At 37.9% G+C, this 16,539-nt stretch overlaps 1 protein-coding gene across 1 annotated transcript in view; it reads right to left on the reverse strand.

The window, feature by feature from the left end:
* The window catches only part of LOC126456958 (zinc finger protein 2), a 63,203-nt gene that overhangs the window by 13,377 nt on the left and 33,287 nt on the right, over positions 1–16,539 (reverse strand). The window contains exon 3 of the mRNA XM_050092894.1: positions 11,917–12,245. Coding sequence (XP_049948851.1) covers positions 11,917–12,245 — 329 coding nt within the window. The remainder of the gene's footprint in view (positions 1–11,916; positions 12,246–16,539) is intronic.

Consider the following 16,539-nt stretch of genomic DNA (forward strand, 5'->3'; position numbering starts at 1 on the left):
CGCATCTTGAAATTGCCTAGAGGTGATTCAGACATTAGCAAAGACTTCTCGAAGCAAATCTTTCACTTGGCAAGTGACAGGTGGTGTCCATGTGTTCTTATGAAACTGAAAGCATGTGCTGCACAAGGAGGTCCTTGTAATGTGCAGATTTCACTGTAAACCAAAGAAGCCCGTGAAGTATCCTCTCAAAGAAAAATGGACCAGAATGAATCAGCTTGTGAAAACACATCACACACTTACATAAGCTGAGTGCAGTGGATGTTCCTGCACAATATATAGTGAGGCAGAACCCCATATGCAACAGTTCTGTGCATTCACAGCACTGTGCAGAGTAAAATGTCCTTCACCGGTCCAAAGAATATTGCCTGGCTGCATGTCCTCCACTTCCAAGCATGCCAAAAAACAAAGGGCAAAGTCATGGCGTTGTAACCATCTTGGGGCTTCATTTGGTGCACATTCCAAATCTTGTTGGGATAACAGTGTAAAATGCACCACAAAATCTTTTGAACAGTTGACTAGGGTAGACACATTGCTCAAGCACTTCCTGCAACAGCTCAAGCACTTCCTGCTGAATTTGAGATGTGCTGCACTATCAGCTACAGCATTTCCACCAATAACTGCCAAAGGAATGGGCCATCTTCCTGTCCCTGCTGCACCACCTAATTGTGTGTTTCTTCCAATTTATTCATCATATTCTTTAGTCCATTTAATGACATGGGCCTCTTCGCAACTGTATCTGTTGGTGGCATTCCTGAAATGTAGTGATGCTGTTGCTGCCATTTTGATGAAACAACTTTACCAGCAGGGCATTGTCTTTCTTCTCAACAGCCCTTATGTTTCGTAAAATTTTCAACCCTCTTAACCTTTACTCCAACAGTCACTTCACAAAAGCAGTCAACATGTGTCAATAAGCAACAAACACGGTATGAAGTCAAAACAGGAGACATTACACATTACGACTGCTTACAGCAACATATCTTCACCTGATGGCAGGAAGTTGAACTATTACTTTTTCAGCATATTCCGCAGATGCACAAGTAATGAACATACCTATAATGTTTCAGCATCCTGCAATGTATACAGCCTGCACCGCAGAGCTCATAAAACTATCAGTTTAGTTCTAACCACCTGATGCTTAGGAAGAAATGATCATCATAATAAAATAACAGAAATGAGTGTTCATTTTTCCACACATGCTGTTCAAGAGTTGAACCAGTACAGAAATAGTCCAAATGTGGTTCAATGGACATTCCATCAGGTACTTAAGAGTGAATTGCCAAGTAGTTATGTAAATGTGTAGACGTAGAATTCATCCTTATGGTTGTCACATGCAGCAGAAAAAGCACTACACCTGACAGAGCACCTTTCAATTTGTTTGGAATCTGCATCAGTTATGTAAAAGAACTGGTCTTCTAGCAGTAGTATATTGTATATCTCCAAAGCAACCCAATGCGATCAACTCAGGTCAATTTCAGAGTATAATGTCACAAGAAAAAACTATGTACTTGACACGAGTTCTAGAAAATGTTTTGTGACAGTGTATGAATAACTATTCCAAAACTCCTCTGGTATTGATCAATATGAATATACCACCACACACTGACTGAAATTCAGTTTGAAATATTATATATGGTTACAGCATGTCACAATTCACACTCGCTGTGTTCAATGAGATTGCTATGCAGTAAAGGTCTTGACCTCCAATACAGTTCTGCACTGTCGTCTAATGGAAGTTGGGAGTAAGGGAGTGGGACACACACACACACACACACACACACACACACACACACACACACATTCTCTGACTATATCAAAGAAATCAGGTATGAGTGTTAATAACCATATTGCTGATCACTAGAACAAACATAATTACTGATATAATCATCCAGAGAGATTTCAAGTAAAACAGCCAGAGAAATCTAGGTGAATGAAAGGCTCATTCCAAACAAATCATCTTACGAAAGTGTAAGCCATCCATGTGGTGTGTTGCCATGAAAACTTTAGTGTGCCCAATTAAATTGCATTATTTATCAATCTGAGACTCTTACTATGCCTGAATCGTAGAAGAGAGAGACGATTCAGAACAAAACTATGCGATTCATCACGAGATTGTTTGTTTAATGAGACAGTTTCACAAAAATGCTTAACAAAATTTTGTGGAAGATGGTATGAGAAAACACTGAGCACCACAGAACGGCAGACAAACTAATTTAACAAGGTTAGTGCCCAAGACTGATGAGCAATATATAAGAATCATTCAAAAGGCGTTTCGTGACTCACGTCTTTCATGGATGAATTAAATTTCTTTAATATTCTTGTAATTAGTCCCAGTCAGGCACCTGCTCTTCGTACAACTTGTTTTATGCAATCATTCCACTCTGCTCACTTTGGATGAATACCCGTAGAAATTTTATGTGGTTCTTATTGTTTACTTATTACCAACAACAGAATCAAACAGTAATTGATCTCGTCACTTAATAAGTGCAATTTCAAGGTAATAATCCTGAACTGTGTACTTCAGTCATATATTTCCAGCAGGTATTTGTTCCAGAACACACATCATTAACAGTTCCTAAAATCTGAACGAGAAGGTGCAACACTTGGGGGAAAAAAGAATGCTTCAGTGACACATTTGATGAATGAAAAACCTTTTTTTCTGATCTGATTTCCGTAAAAAGTAAGGGTATCAAGTTGGTAACGGTCTTCTTTCACGGTATTCCTGGTAGTAGACCTGGCAACTTTTATAGTAAATGAAACCAATTAATTTTATTTACACATCATGGACAATCTTCAAAAAACAGTGCATTCTCTGTAATCAAAGCAAAAAGATATGATCTGACAAATTGTGTTCCAACTATACTCATGGCTCAGGTGGAAAGCAAGTGACAACAGTCACTTACTTTTCTGGATGTATGTATTTTTGTGCCCTCAACTCTACTACACAATTATGTTCTAATTGCATTTTGCATTACCGATCAGGGTGCTCTGGTTCACTTACAACTATGAAGACTGTTAATTATAAATTGGGATAAACATTGGTAAAGTCCTTATGCACACCAAAGTGAATTTTATTCACATTAAAAACTTTTTCCTGACAAAAGCTTATTGTGGTTTTAACAATTTATTGTATCCGAAGTGAGTAGGTTTTTATGTCAGCCACTGTTATTCAAGGCCAAAGATAGTCGTCTCCGCAGTCATGGAACCACAGCATGCAGTACTATTGGTAAGAAAGCTCTTTCGGTGTCAGCACCTGTTGCACTGCATGCCGATATTGGTAATAACTCGCATGATGAATAACAGAAACTGAATACAGTGAATCGTGATTCAACTGCCGGTAGACAATCAGAAAGCTTGCTGAACATTTTTTATGGTTCATATGTAAGGTTAGAGTATTTTGTGGTATTAGGTTAGAATTTAATGAGAATGTTACAATTTTTGGCATTATCGGAAAAGAAAGAGATGGAAGTAGGTTATTGCAACGACAAATGTACAATCGGGCTACACTAAAGATTAGTCTATAATGACAATCTAATTGTAGCCAATTAGAAGCAAACTATCATATTCTGATTTAACCTATACATCAAGTTATGCTAAACAGCAGTCTGTCAGCATATCTAGTTCCCTTCCATCCACATATATTGGTTTCACCAACTCTCAATCAAATTTTCACAATCCAGCCTAACACAGGTTCAAATGGCTCTGAGCACTATGGGACTTAACGCTGACGTCATCAGTCCCCTAGAACTTAGAACTACTTAAACCTAACGAATCTAAGGACATCACACACATCCATGCCAGAGGCAGGATTCGAACCTGCGACCATAGCGGCCGCCCGGTTCCAGACTGTAGCTGGCCCTAACACAGGCCTCGGGCTATGCTACAGGGCAATCAATCCATCAGTTTATGTAATTTTCTTCATTCAGCAAATAAAAACAAAAACCAGTAACCAATCTTAAAATTCAAAATAACCAGATCAGTAATAGTTATCCTGGCACTCTCCAGATTCAAAAAGCAAGTAACAACTCATACCTTCTGCTGAAAGAAATTCAATGATTTTCACTGGCTCCCATATATCTCTCGGTAGGCTACGACCAACATCTATGAACTGCCAGCCTCAGCACACAACACAAGAGCCACTGACATGGTAAGTACACTTTAGCTAGTACTACCTGTAGTGGATGCAACACATTAAAGCTATAGGATCATCAACTGAACTGAGGAGAAATCCAGTTTATGTTGTCTGATAACCAGCTTCACCGATTAAGTAATGCAACACAGGAGCAGCATAAAATTGACCAATGGGTAACCACAGACATGCTTCAAGTGCAAAATCAAACAATGTAAAGTGTGTGGTAGAAAGGATAGAGTGCTACTCACCATAAAGATGACATGCTAAGTTGCAGATAGGCACAATGAAAAGACTGTTACACCTTAAGCTATCGGCCAAACATCAGAAAAGATAAACATACACACATTCACATGAGAAAGCACAGGCCACACTGGCCTAAGCAGCCAGAAATAGTGGTCATGCATATGTGAAGCATGGTTGCTTGTGTGATTGCATGTGTGTTTTTCTTTTCTGGTGAAGGCTTGGCCGAAAGCTGAATGTGTAACAGTATTTTCATTGTGCCTGTCTGCAACTCAATTTGTCACCTTTACAGTGAGTAGCAATCTATCCTTTCCAGAAGTGATAGGAAAGGCAGACAAAAAGACAGGTGAAAAACAAATCAAGAACTTGCAGTATGTTGATGATAGTTCTAGAAACGTGCATGTAGATGAGTCCAACAGGAGCAGTGCTTAAGAAAGAAATGGGGTTTTGTTTCATCTAGCTCAAAAAGCAAGACACCAGGAAAAATACACTAACGCGAAAGCGCACAGTTCATGCAAAATACTACGTGTGAAAGGTACCAGAAATTAATCAACACATCGTAATGTGTTATAGCCGTTTCATGACTTACCATATAAGGAAGAATTACTAATCATTATCAACTGTACAAGAAACAGTATTATTTTAAGAACCATGCCAATGCTACATAGGGCAACTAAAATACCACTGAACCAAGAAAACACAACAAGAAATAAACACAGTCAAAAAGATTGCAATTGCCAATGGTTACAATGTTTCCATGGTTGACACAATCCTAGACAAAGTGGAGAAAGACCCAGGTGCAAATTGCACCACAGAAGAAAAAAAGAGGAAAACAAATGTATATCTAGTATCCCATACACCGGCAATGTATCACAGAAGATCGCGAATATTTTCAAAAATCACAAAGGAAAAATTGGATTTTCTACATCTAATGCACTGCAACAAAAACTGAAACATAATATAAAGGCTATCATGATCCGTATTTAGACTCTAGAATATACAAGGTAACATGCCAGAAATGCTTCATGTTCTACCTATGACAGACAAGCCCAAATTTGAACACCAGGTACATAGAGCACATTAAAGCCTGCACACACAACACACACACTACATCAGCCATACCAACACACATACATAATAGATCCATTTGGAAAAAATAGAGCAAAATATCAAACTACTCCATTAACTAAATAAAGAACATAAAATGAATTTGCTAGCGATGTTTAAACTGTACAGCAAGTTGTGTGTGATGTTCAAAAGTGTGTGCAAGACTACACAAATAGACCATACGAAAACTGTAAGTACAAATTCTTCTAAATTTTGCCACTAATAACACAAAAAGACCGATAACCAACTAAAAATTGCACATTTCTTATATACTGCAGTTAAGTCCAAAAAATACACATCGAAAACATCACATAGAAATGGCGTAATACACACAAAAAATGAACTTGAAACTGGGATTTATTTCCCGAAATGAGTCATTTGAAGAGTAAATAAATAAAACCATGACTGTAGCAGAAGAATTATTAACAAACAAAACTGCAATTTTTACGGTTACTGTAATTAGTTTTTGTGATGAAAAACTTCAAACAACATGAATCATTGTTGCTGATCTCAAACAAAATCAGTATAGTGCACGGCACGGTGCTCGGTAACTTGATGATGGTAGGCAGATTACACACCAATAACTCAGCAACATTGTTGGTAGCAGCTTAAGTGTTAAACTAACAGTTGACCTTTTTTAGCATTCTGTTAAACATTTTTGTGATTATTATTATTATTTTACTGAAATGTCATTTTCCTCAGCTCATATAATGCGGGCAGGGTGGAGGTGGGGGCAGTAATATGTAAAACAAAGTTTGACCAAAAGGAAAAAAGGTTTAATGGTATTTCAAAAGAAGTTATATTTTAAAATTATGTTCAAAAATATTACAATGACAACTAATTTTACTTCTGACATAACAGCACCAACAGCAGCTAAGGATCAGATCTGTTCTACAGTTATTAGCCATGACACTTATACACAAATTACATGACAACTTCAAAACTTTTAGAAAATTGTAAATTTTTTGCTATTTTCTAAATATACAGGGTGGTCCATTCATAGTGACCAGGCCAAATATCTCATGAAATAAGCACCAAACGAAAAAACTACGAAGAATGAAACTCATCTAGCTTGAAGGGGCAAACCAGATGGCGCTATGGTTGGCACGCTAGATGGCGATGCCATATGTCAAACGGATATCAACTGCGTTTTTTAAAATAAGAACCCCCACTTTTTATTACGTATTCGTGTAGCACGTAAAGAAATATGAATGTTTTAGTTGGACCACTTTTTTCGTTTTCTGATAGATGGCGCTGTAATAGTCACAAACGTATAAGTACGTGCTATCACGTAACATTCCGCCAGTGCAGATGGTATTTGCTTCTTGATACATTACCCGTGTTAAAATGGACTGTTTACCAATTGCGGAAAAGGTCAATATCGTGTTGATGTATGGCTATTGTGATCAAAATGCCCAATGGGTGTGTGCTATGTAAAGTGCTCAGTATCACGGACATCATTCAAGTGTCCGGACCGTTCACCGGACAGTTACATTATTTAAGGAAACAGGAAATGTTCAGCCTCATGTGAAACATCAACCGCGACCTGCAACAAATGATGATGCCCAAGTAGGTGTTTTAGCTGCTGTCACGGCTAATCCGCACATCAATAGCAGACAAATTTCGTGAAAATCGGGAATCTCAAAAACGTCGGTGTTGAGAATGCTACATCAACATCGACTGCACCCGTACCATATTTCTATGCACTAGGAATTGCATGGTGACGACTTTGAACGTCATGTACAGTTCTGCCATTGGGCACAAGAGAAATTTCAATGGTGAGGCATTATGGGAGGAAGGGTAACTGACCCCCATTTTATCGATGGCAATCTAAATGGCGCAATGGATGCTGATTTCCTACGTAATGTTCTACCGAAGTTACTACAAGTTGTTTTACTGCAAGACAGAATGACGATGTACTTCCAACATGATGGATGTCCGGCACATAGCTCACGTGCGGTTGAAGCGGTATTGAGTAGCATATTTCATGAAAGGTGGATTGGTCGTCGAAGCACCATAACATGGGCCGCATGTTCACCGGATCTGACGTCCCCAGATTTCTTTCTGTGGGGAAAGTTGAAGGATATTTGCTGTCATGATCCACCGAAAACGCCTGGCAACATGCATCAGCGCATTGTCAATGCATGTGCAAACATTACAGAAGGCGAACTACTCGCTGTTGACAGGAATGTTGTTACACATATTGCCAAATGCATTGAGGTTGACAGACATCATTTTGAGCATTTATTGCATTAATGTGGTATTTACAGGTAATCACACTGCAACAGCACTCGTTCTCAGAAATGATAAGTTCACAAAGGTACATATATCACATTGGAACAACCGAAATAAAATGTTCAAACGTACTTACGTTCTGTATTTTATTTTAAAAAACCTACCTGTTGCCAACTGTTCGTCTAAAATTGTGAGCCATATGTTTGTGATTATCACAGCGCCATCTATCACAAAGCAAAAAAAGTGGTCCAACTAAAACATTCATATTTCTTTACGTACTACACAAATATGTAATAAAAAAATGGGGGTTCTCATTTAAAAAACGCAGTTGATATCCGTTTGACCTATGGCAGCGCCATCTAGTGGGCCAACCATAGCACCATCTGGTTTCCCCCTTCAAGCTAGACAAGTTTCATTCTTTGTAGTTTTTTCGTTTGACGCTATTTCGTGAGGTATTTGGCCCGGTCACTATCAATGGACCACCCTGTATATATTTTCAGATTAGCAATAAATCATCTAAAATTAGAAGTTGTATTCCATAGCAAATCATTTTTTTCTATCATATGAGCATACAAAGCTGTGTATTATTTTTATAATCATCTTTAACTAAAATATGATGCATCAGAAAACAATGATGAAGTTCACCAAACATACACTCTCACATTTATTTTCTGAGTGCCATTACTTACACCAAGCAGAAAAATAAAGGAAACAAAAATAATAAATCTTGACTACAATATGGTTTACGAAATTTAGCACATAAAAAAAGGTTAAAGTGCACTTACAGTGTCAGTGGCTCTTCCGCTGTGTGCTGCTGTTGGCAATTCACTTCTGTTAGTAGTAGCTCAAATGGTTCAAATGGCTCTGACAAAGGAACCTCCTCATCGCACCCCCGTCAGATTTAGTTACAAGTTGGCACAGTGGATAGGCCTTGAAAAACTGAACACAGATCAGTCGAGAAAACAGGAAGAAGTTGTGTGGAACTATGAAAAAAAATAAGCAAAATATACAAACTGAGTAGTCCATGCGAAAGATAGGCAACATCAAGTATAATGTCAGCTCGGGTGCGCCGTGGTCCCGTGGTTAGCGTGTGCAACTGCGGAACGAGAGGTCCTTGGTTCAAGTCTTCCCTCGAGTGAAAAATTTACTTTTTTTATTTTCGCAAAGTTATGATCTCTCCGTTCGTTCATTGACATCTCTGTTCAGTGTAATAAGTTTAATGTCTGTTTTGCGACTGCACCGAAAAACCGTGCCATTAGTAGATGAAAGGACGTGCCTCTCCAATGGGAACCCAAAACATCTGATCGCAAGGTCATAGGTCAACCGATTCCTCCACAGGAAAACACGTCTGATATATTCTATACGACACTGGTGACGACATGTGCGTCACATGACAGGAATATGTTGTCGACCCACCTAACTTGTACACTTGGTGAATGGGCAAAAAGATTCTTCTACCTTGCCCGATTTAGGTTTTCTTGTGGATGTGATAATCACTACCAAAAAAGTGATGAAAACATAAGAGGTTGTTAGATAAACTGCAACAAATGAATGCAGCAGTTTCACAGTCGCACAGTTTTCTCTGTGCTCTGTCAAAACATATTTTTTTAACGTTTTCAAATTTTTCCGTGTGTAGACCATCAAATCCTGCATATGTCCAAGCAAATCTGAACATGTCCTGGAATTTTGGAGAGCGAAGTTGATTATGTGTGAGTGCCTGAACTTTGATAATTGTCTGACAATAAAAAATTAAACTTTTCACTCGAGGGAAGACTTGAACCAGGGACTTCTCGTTCCGCAGTTCCTCACGCTAGCCAAGGCGCTCGCGAGCTCACACTATCCTTGATGTTGATGTTGCGCATGGACTACTCAGTTTGTATATTTTGCTTATTTTTTTCATAGTTCCACACAACTTCTTCCTGTTTTCTCGATTGATCTGTGTTCAGTTTTTCAAGGCCTATCCACTGTGCCACCTTATAACTAAATCAGAGGGGGGTGCGATGGGGAGGTTCCCTTGTGAGCATTATGGGACTTAACATCTGTGGTCATCAGTCCCCTAGAACTTAGAACTAGGCTACTTAAACCTAACTAACCTAAGGACATTACACACATCCATGCCCGAGGCAGGATTCGAACCTGCGACCGTAGCAGTCACGCGGTTCTAGACTGAAGCACCTAGAACCGCACGGCCACACCGGCCAGCATTAGTAGTAGCCAGTTGGGTGATAGTAAACAGTAACCAATGAGATTTGCTGAATATGACGACTTATTTTGGCAGTTTCTCGGAATATGACAGGATTTGTTTTGCATACCAATGTTATAGTTTAGTCGAGAGTTGGCAAAGTGAACCAATTTGACTGGAGGCAAGTTAGTTGTGGTGACCTACTAGTCTCCAGCATAGTCCAATGATCATTTTGTAAACTTTGTGGGGTATCTTTCGAAAAATTCCAATTTCTGTGGCATCAGTTATACAGGAAGCCAAGAGTACAGTTTAAATTCTTTTTTATATGACAACACTCTGCACAATATATTCAGTATACCATTTCATATAATGACATTGATATAACTATTTTCTCATTGGTTCTGCAACCTTGTCTAATCATCTGGCATCATTCGTGGTGTTCACTTGCCATCATTCACTGCACTAAAAGTTGCCACCTGCAGCACACAATGCAAAAGCCACCAATACCAAGAACTCGTTTTTGTTAATGCAACGCTGTTTGTTTCCTTTAAACTATGCAATTAACTATATGATGGTAAAATAGTCATCACCATACAGAAAGAAGTAGAAGTAATGTTCCACACCCCATTACATTTTTCATTATGGCAGAGATGTAAATATTAGGCTTTGCTACCAGTCAATTTGTTAACACAACCAAATTTTCTGCTTTCACATTTGTGGGCTTTGCAAACTCATAACTAAAATGTACCTTCCCACCTAATCTAGACCTTGAGCTCAACCACAGATCAGTGTCACCACAATCAACAGACATTACAGTCAGCTTCAGGCAACAGGAAACTACTGCAATTGACTACCAGCTGGCTCTTATCACTCGACTCATGAAACATTGATATCACCAAGTTATCTGAATTGGAGTATACCTGCCTGCCTTCGTAACGCTCAAGACCTGACTAAACATAATTTTGTGGCACTAGTAAACTTTGCACTATCGCGATAATGCAACAACTGAAAATATATGTTAACCAGCACTCATCAGTGGCAGTTTTACTGTAACAGTTGAGGAGTTTTGGGATAAAATATAGTTATTGACAAAGGTATTTCTTCAAAACCCATCACCATTTAAGGCTGTCAACAATCTAAAAACTATTTTAAGAAGACCCAGCAATGTGCAAGTAAGCCTATAATGGTTGTTTAGTCATTTAACATCAGCTAAGTCACTAAAACCTGGCAGTTGTTCAGATGAGCAACACATTTTATCACCATTAATTCAATATTTGTGCTTTTATCTGTATTCAAAAGAAAAACTTGTGTGAAAGAGCACAAGACTGAAATCATGCCAAGGAAACACACACACACACACACACACACACACACACACACACACACACACACACACACACACACAATTCTGGCTACTGTTTGATAACCATTTTTTTCATTTAAATTAAATACAAGTCTGAAAGGTTGATTTTCCTCCATAATTCTCCAATCTCTGTCAATTCAAATTTGGCTGGAATTTCTAATATACAGCTCCTTCTATCACATAGCTCAAGAAACATAATGTGTAAATACAGATCACGTATGTCTCCAACTTGTTTTTCCTCAACAACAGTGTCAAAGTCACGAATTATAACAAATATCCTTCAGAAACAATTAACTGAGACGCTCTTACTATACACTCTTGATTAATGCTGATACTACATTTTTGAAATACTAACTAATTATGTAAGACAGAAGTGACAAACTTTGATAACATGTAGTCACACTTAAGACGATTAGTTCCAATTTGGTATTCGCACTTCACCTTAACAAAAATTACATCTTCGTCAAAACTAAGGGAATATATATGAAACGTTTCTATTATCTTCATTTACATCGGGTTCTTATTATTCATTCTTTGTTGGGCAGATTACTTTTCTAAATACATTTTATGTGGCGAAGCTTGTTGATAATACACGACCTCCTAATTACAAATGTTAAAAATAACTAGTCACACAGAATACTATGAATAAAAATTACTTACCATGTACCCAAAGCTCTGAGAACTCTAACGCCGTCATCGAATCCCAAACCGTCGTCGGGAATAACAAACGTCGGTTCAGATGCTTGTTTACTGCCATAAATATCTGGATTTGGTTGAGAAACCTGCGGAACTTTAAGTGTTGTTGGGTACTCAGGCAAGCGGGTACCGTTCTGACAATTTGGATTTTTCTGTCCGGCATTTCTGTCGGAAGACTTATCATCTTGCTGAGGTTTACAATGCATTGCATTTATCTGCGCCATATGCTGCTGCATTGCTTCTGTGTAAGTAGATTTCTGCACTTCTTCCATTTTTTCAGACTTTACTTGCACCTGAGAAAAAAACATGTTCTTGAAAGACGACAGTATCATAAAAAATTAAACATGGCGCAACTTCTGCGAAAAAAAATTCGCCGGTTAGAGAGAAGGCGGACAGGCGGAAGTATTGTGTTTTCGCCACAATAATGTAGCAAACAGTCGATAATTTGAAGAAATATTGCCGACTTGCGCTTTATGACTAAACTAGATTGCCCCTCAAAAAAAATCTCCCATTTCGTCGCAAAACCCTTAACGGCTACATCAACATTCTTAAGGGAATCAATACTACTTCGACCAATGCACATTCCGAAAGACATCGAGATATCGAGTTAAGAAATATTCGATGACTGTCCTGCCACATCTATGAAAAACACGTAGCTGAAGTTGAGTGAAAAGTTACGTTGTATCACTAGCGTTGGCGGATGTCAACACATTGCTCTGAAATCACAATAAAAACTGATCGATTGCGTAGAAAGGCATGCGGATCGCTAGAAAACACATTCATAACTTGGCCACTTTTATAAAAATCGGGGTTCTAAGTTAGCACGTCATTTGCCACAATAGTTTAACGCGCCCTTATTATAGACACCCCAACTTCTCTTGGTGGCTGAATTTAAAATGACGCAGGTCATAAGCCACCTTACTGAAACAATTTTTACCGCACATTTTATACTATAAACTGGACAAAGTAATGAAACAGGACACCAAGCAACAAAGTTCTGTAGCAATTACACCAAATGTTTGTTAAAAAAACGTATGTCAATATGCATCATGTAATCTTTAGCTTTTATTAGTAGAGTTTCAATATAACAAAATATCAGTGCTACACACAACATGTGGCAGAAAAAATATAAGTTATTGTTACTAACTTCAGAATGCAGTGTATGGGAAGAGATGCATGACGTTTTGAAAATTTTTCATCATAGTATATCAGTTTAATGCTTACATACAGTTACACAAACATTTCAGTATGCAGGGAAAAAAACTGATAATTCAGTGAATACAATATACAAAATGAATATAAAAAGTGTAGTTGTCAGGTAAAAGCTGTGAGATTACAGTTTGCTTCATCTCACATAAATTTGAAAGAGAACACATGTCAAGTATTACACTTACAACAATCATTGGAGGTAGCTCTGAAGGAACGTAACCAAAGTCTTGTCTTGCACAAAATCATTTATTGTTCTCAAATTTAAATTAAATTCTTAAATTGCCCATTTCTAATTCCTCCTTGTCTTCTTCTTCTTCTTCTTCTTCATCAACTTCCTACACTGCACAGTGGCAGTTCTCCAACAAACAGACTTTCTAAGTCCTTTTGACAGAAAGTGAACAGTGCTCCTCTCTTGAGTGCATAGGTAAATTAAAACATCCTATTAATGTCAGAAATACCTTCTCAAAGTGTCACAGCTAGGTTCTTTTTAATTACTGCCTCTTCTGTTGATCTACCTTGGCATACACACAATGCCTGCTTCAACTTCATATAGAAAGTAATGAACAAAACTGTGTATTAAGAAAAAGGAATAGCAGAACAAATACTTGTTCAGATGATCCTCCTCACAAATGCAAAGCATTCCTTTCCATAAAATAAAAATTTCAATTAGGCTACTCCTGATTTGCAACTTAGTATGCGTATTTTTAACAGTGAATACACAGAGAAAAAGAATTAATTTCTATTCAGCTTACTTTCCAAGCCCCAACTGTCCTGATTATTATGTGACTACGACTGTGAGAGGCAGGGGTAACTCCTCCAAAATTCCATTAGATATGATTCACGATAGAGGTAGTTGCAATTTCTCCGGCTTCTTGGAACATTCTCTCGTATTTTGCTTTTCTATCTCCATACATCAGTCTAGCTGATACTGTGGTATATGTGCTACAAAAAAATGGCTCTGAGCACTATGGGACTTAACATCTGTAGTCATCAGTCCCCTGGAACTTAGAACTACTTAAACCTAACTAACCTAAGGACATCACACACATCCATGCCCGAGGCAGGATTCGAACCTATGACTGTAGCGTATGTGCTACAGCCTTTTCTGATTTGAAAAGGGTGTTTAACATGAGCAGTTTAAATCTATCACAGAATTCCAAAAACGTCGTCCTCGCTCATCCCCCATCCCTTCTTCCCAGTCCATAATCTCCAATAAGCATGTACGGTAATATTTTCTGTCTTGGTCACTGTTGAAAATTCCCAAGAAAAAGAAATTTTCTTCTCACTTCACACATTTCACCACTTCCCTAATGCCGCCATCACCACCACCACCGCCATCATTGTAAAATAGTAGCTGACTTTAGCTTCACGTCAATAATGAGAGAGGTAATTTGGTTACTGCTAACTCTACTATAAATCACTATCACCCACCCTTTTTTCCACGACCATGTTAACACACACTGTAGCATTTACTGACAATGTTGCTACTACTTAAGTGGTCACTTCACCAGAAGCACTTGTCCTCCTTTTAATCCATGTTACTAATAACTATTGATTTCATACAGTTCATCTTTCTCTATTAGTTCTTATTCCCCCCTCCACACACACTTAAAAAAGTAAATAAATAGAAGATTCTAACATTCCATACAATGATTTGTTGACGGTTAGCATTATTCAGTCATCTGTTAGATACTCGCCACTGCTTGATTTCAAGTTAGAAATGTGAAACAGCGCCTAGTTTGTCTCTGTAATTATTCTTCGAGACAAATGATAATTATCAGATTAGTGCATGTCTTCTAGATCCACATTTGTCAGTGTAATTCAGTGGTTTATGTTGTCTAAAGCACCGACATATTAGTGATCAATATTGATTCGTCTGTCTTTGGGTGCAATTTCTTTTCCTACTGGCCGAAGGTGTATATGTTAACTGCTCTTCAAAACTTTTGAAGAGTAAATGACTAAATATACAGCACTTCTATGTATGCAGTGTCATAACACTATTGAACACAACATAAGTAGATAAACATGAGGACAATCAATCAGTCTGACATTCCACAACAGAGGACCTTTTTTTTCCTTCAGAACTCACTTTCTGCAAAATTGGCCAAAATATTTTCTTTTATGGCATACACTACTTGAGATAGCCGCCTTTCTTATTCAGAACAAAACCCAATTACTTCCATGGTTAGAAGCTACCAAATATCTTCCAAAACTTGCTTTCACAACAAAATTTATATAGCAAAATTCCCTTTCTAAGAGCCAATTTTGGTAGTGTGAATACTCTTTTTATTTTAATATTGCCATTTTCAATGAGAGTTCTATGAATTTTCTATGATTCATGCATTTCACAAAACAAGAACAGTATTTCAACAGCAACTTTATCAAGATTCCAGGAAAAATCCAAAGACTTTCTAACACAGGAGCACAGCTATATGCCTCCCGATTGGGCATTTGGCAAGGTGGAAAAAGTACAGAGAGAAAGAAGAAATTAAGTCACCTAAGCAGCATCCTGAGATTCTCAGAATCCATGGTGATAAAGTATTGCTCGATGATTGGAATGTGAAAGGTCTCAAATAGGTGTTGCAGTATTTTGAAGTAAAAATTGCCATTCAGCTTTGCTAAAGGTCGAGTTATTCAGTACAAAGAGCATTCCAACTTCAAGGATCAAATTTGTATTAGATATACATATTGTGGGAGTCAACTGTAGTAGGGATCCTCAAGGACTGAAATCCGTGAGAGCCATGGCTGCAGCCCACCCCCCCCCCCCCCCCAAAAAAAAGAGAAGAAGAAGAAGAAGAAAAAGATGAAGAGGAAGAAGGAAAAAAGTCAAGATATGGCAGAGTTGATCAAGTTCACTGAAATACCCAACAATGTCATGGAGTCCTATCAAAATATGTTGTAGGAGAACGATCCTTTGGATAGTGCAAATACAAGTGATATGGTGGAAAATTTAGATGTTGAGGGAACAGAGTGACACACTGGACTACAAACATGTTAACTGGCTTGCCTTGAAATATTTAATTGCTTGACTTAATGTAGTTACTGTATTCTACATCATTAATACTTTACAAAATTCTATGTTGTATATTTATTGTGTACTTAGTAAATGGTCAATAAGGAAGAAAGTTATACATCAGTAAGTTATGCAGAAAGTAAGTTTTGGTGCAATTTGATATTTTCGTGGCCTTTTTTTTAATTTATGTATGAAAATTTTTCTTTTGATTTATGGATGTATGAATTGCTCTTTACAAATTAACAGAAAGGATGGACATTTTTATAACAGCTAGTATTCAGGCTCAGGCGGTCTGAGTGGGAGGAATGATGTGGTAATGTGATCGGTAGCTCCTGCCATTTTGTTTCGTCAAGGTCATGGAGCCG

Source organism: Schistocerca serialis, chromosome 2, assembly GCF_023864345.2.
Source record: "Schistocerca serialis cubense isolate TAMUIC-IGC-003099 chromosome 2, iqSchSeri2.2, whole genome shotgun sequence".
NCBI lineage: Eukaryota > Metazoa > Arthropoda > Insecta > Orthoptera > Acrididae > Schistocerca > Schistocerca serialis.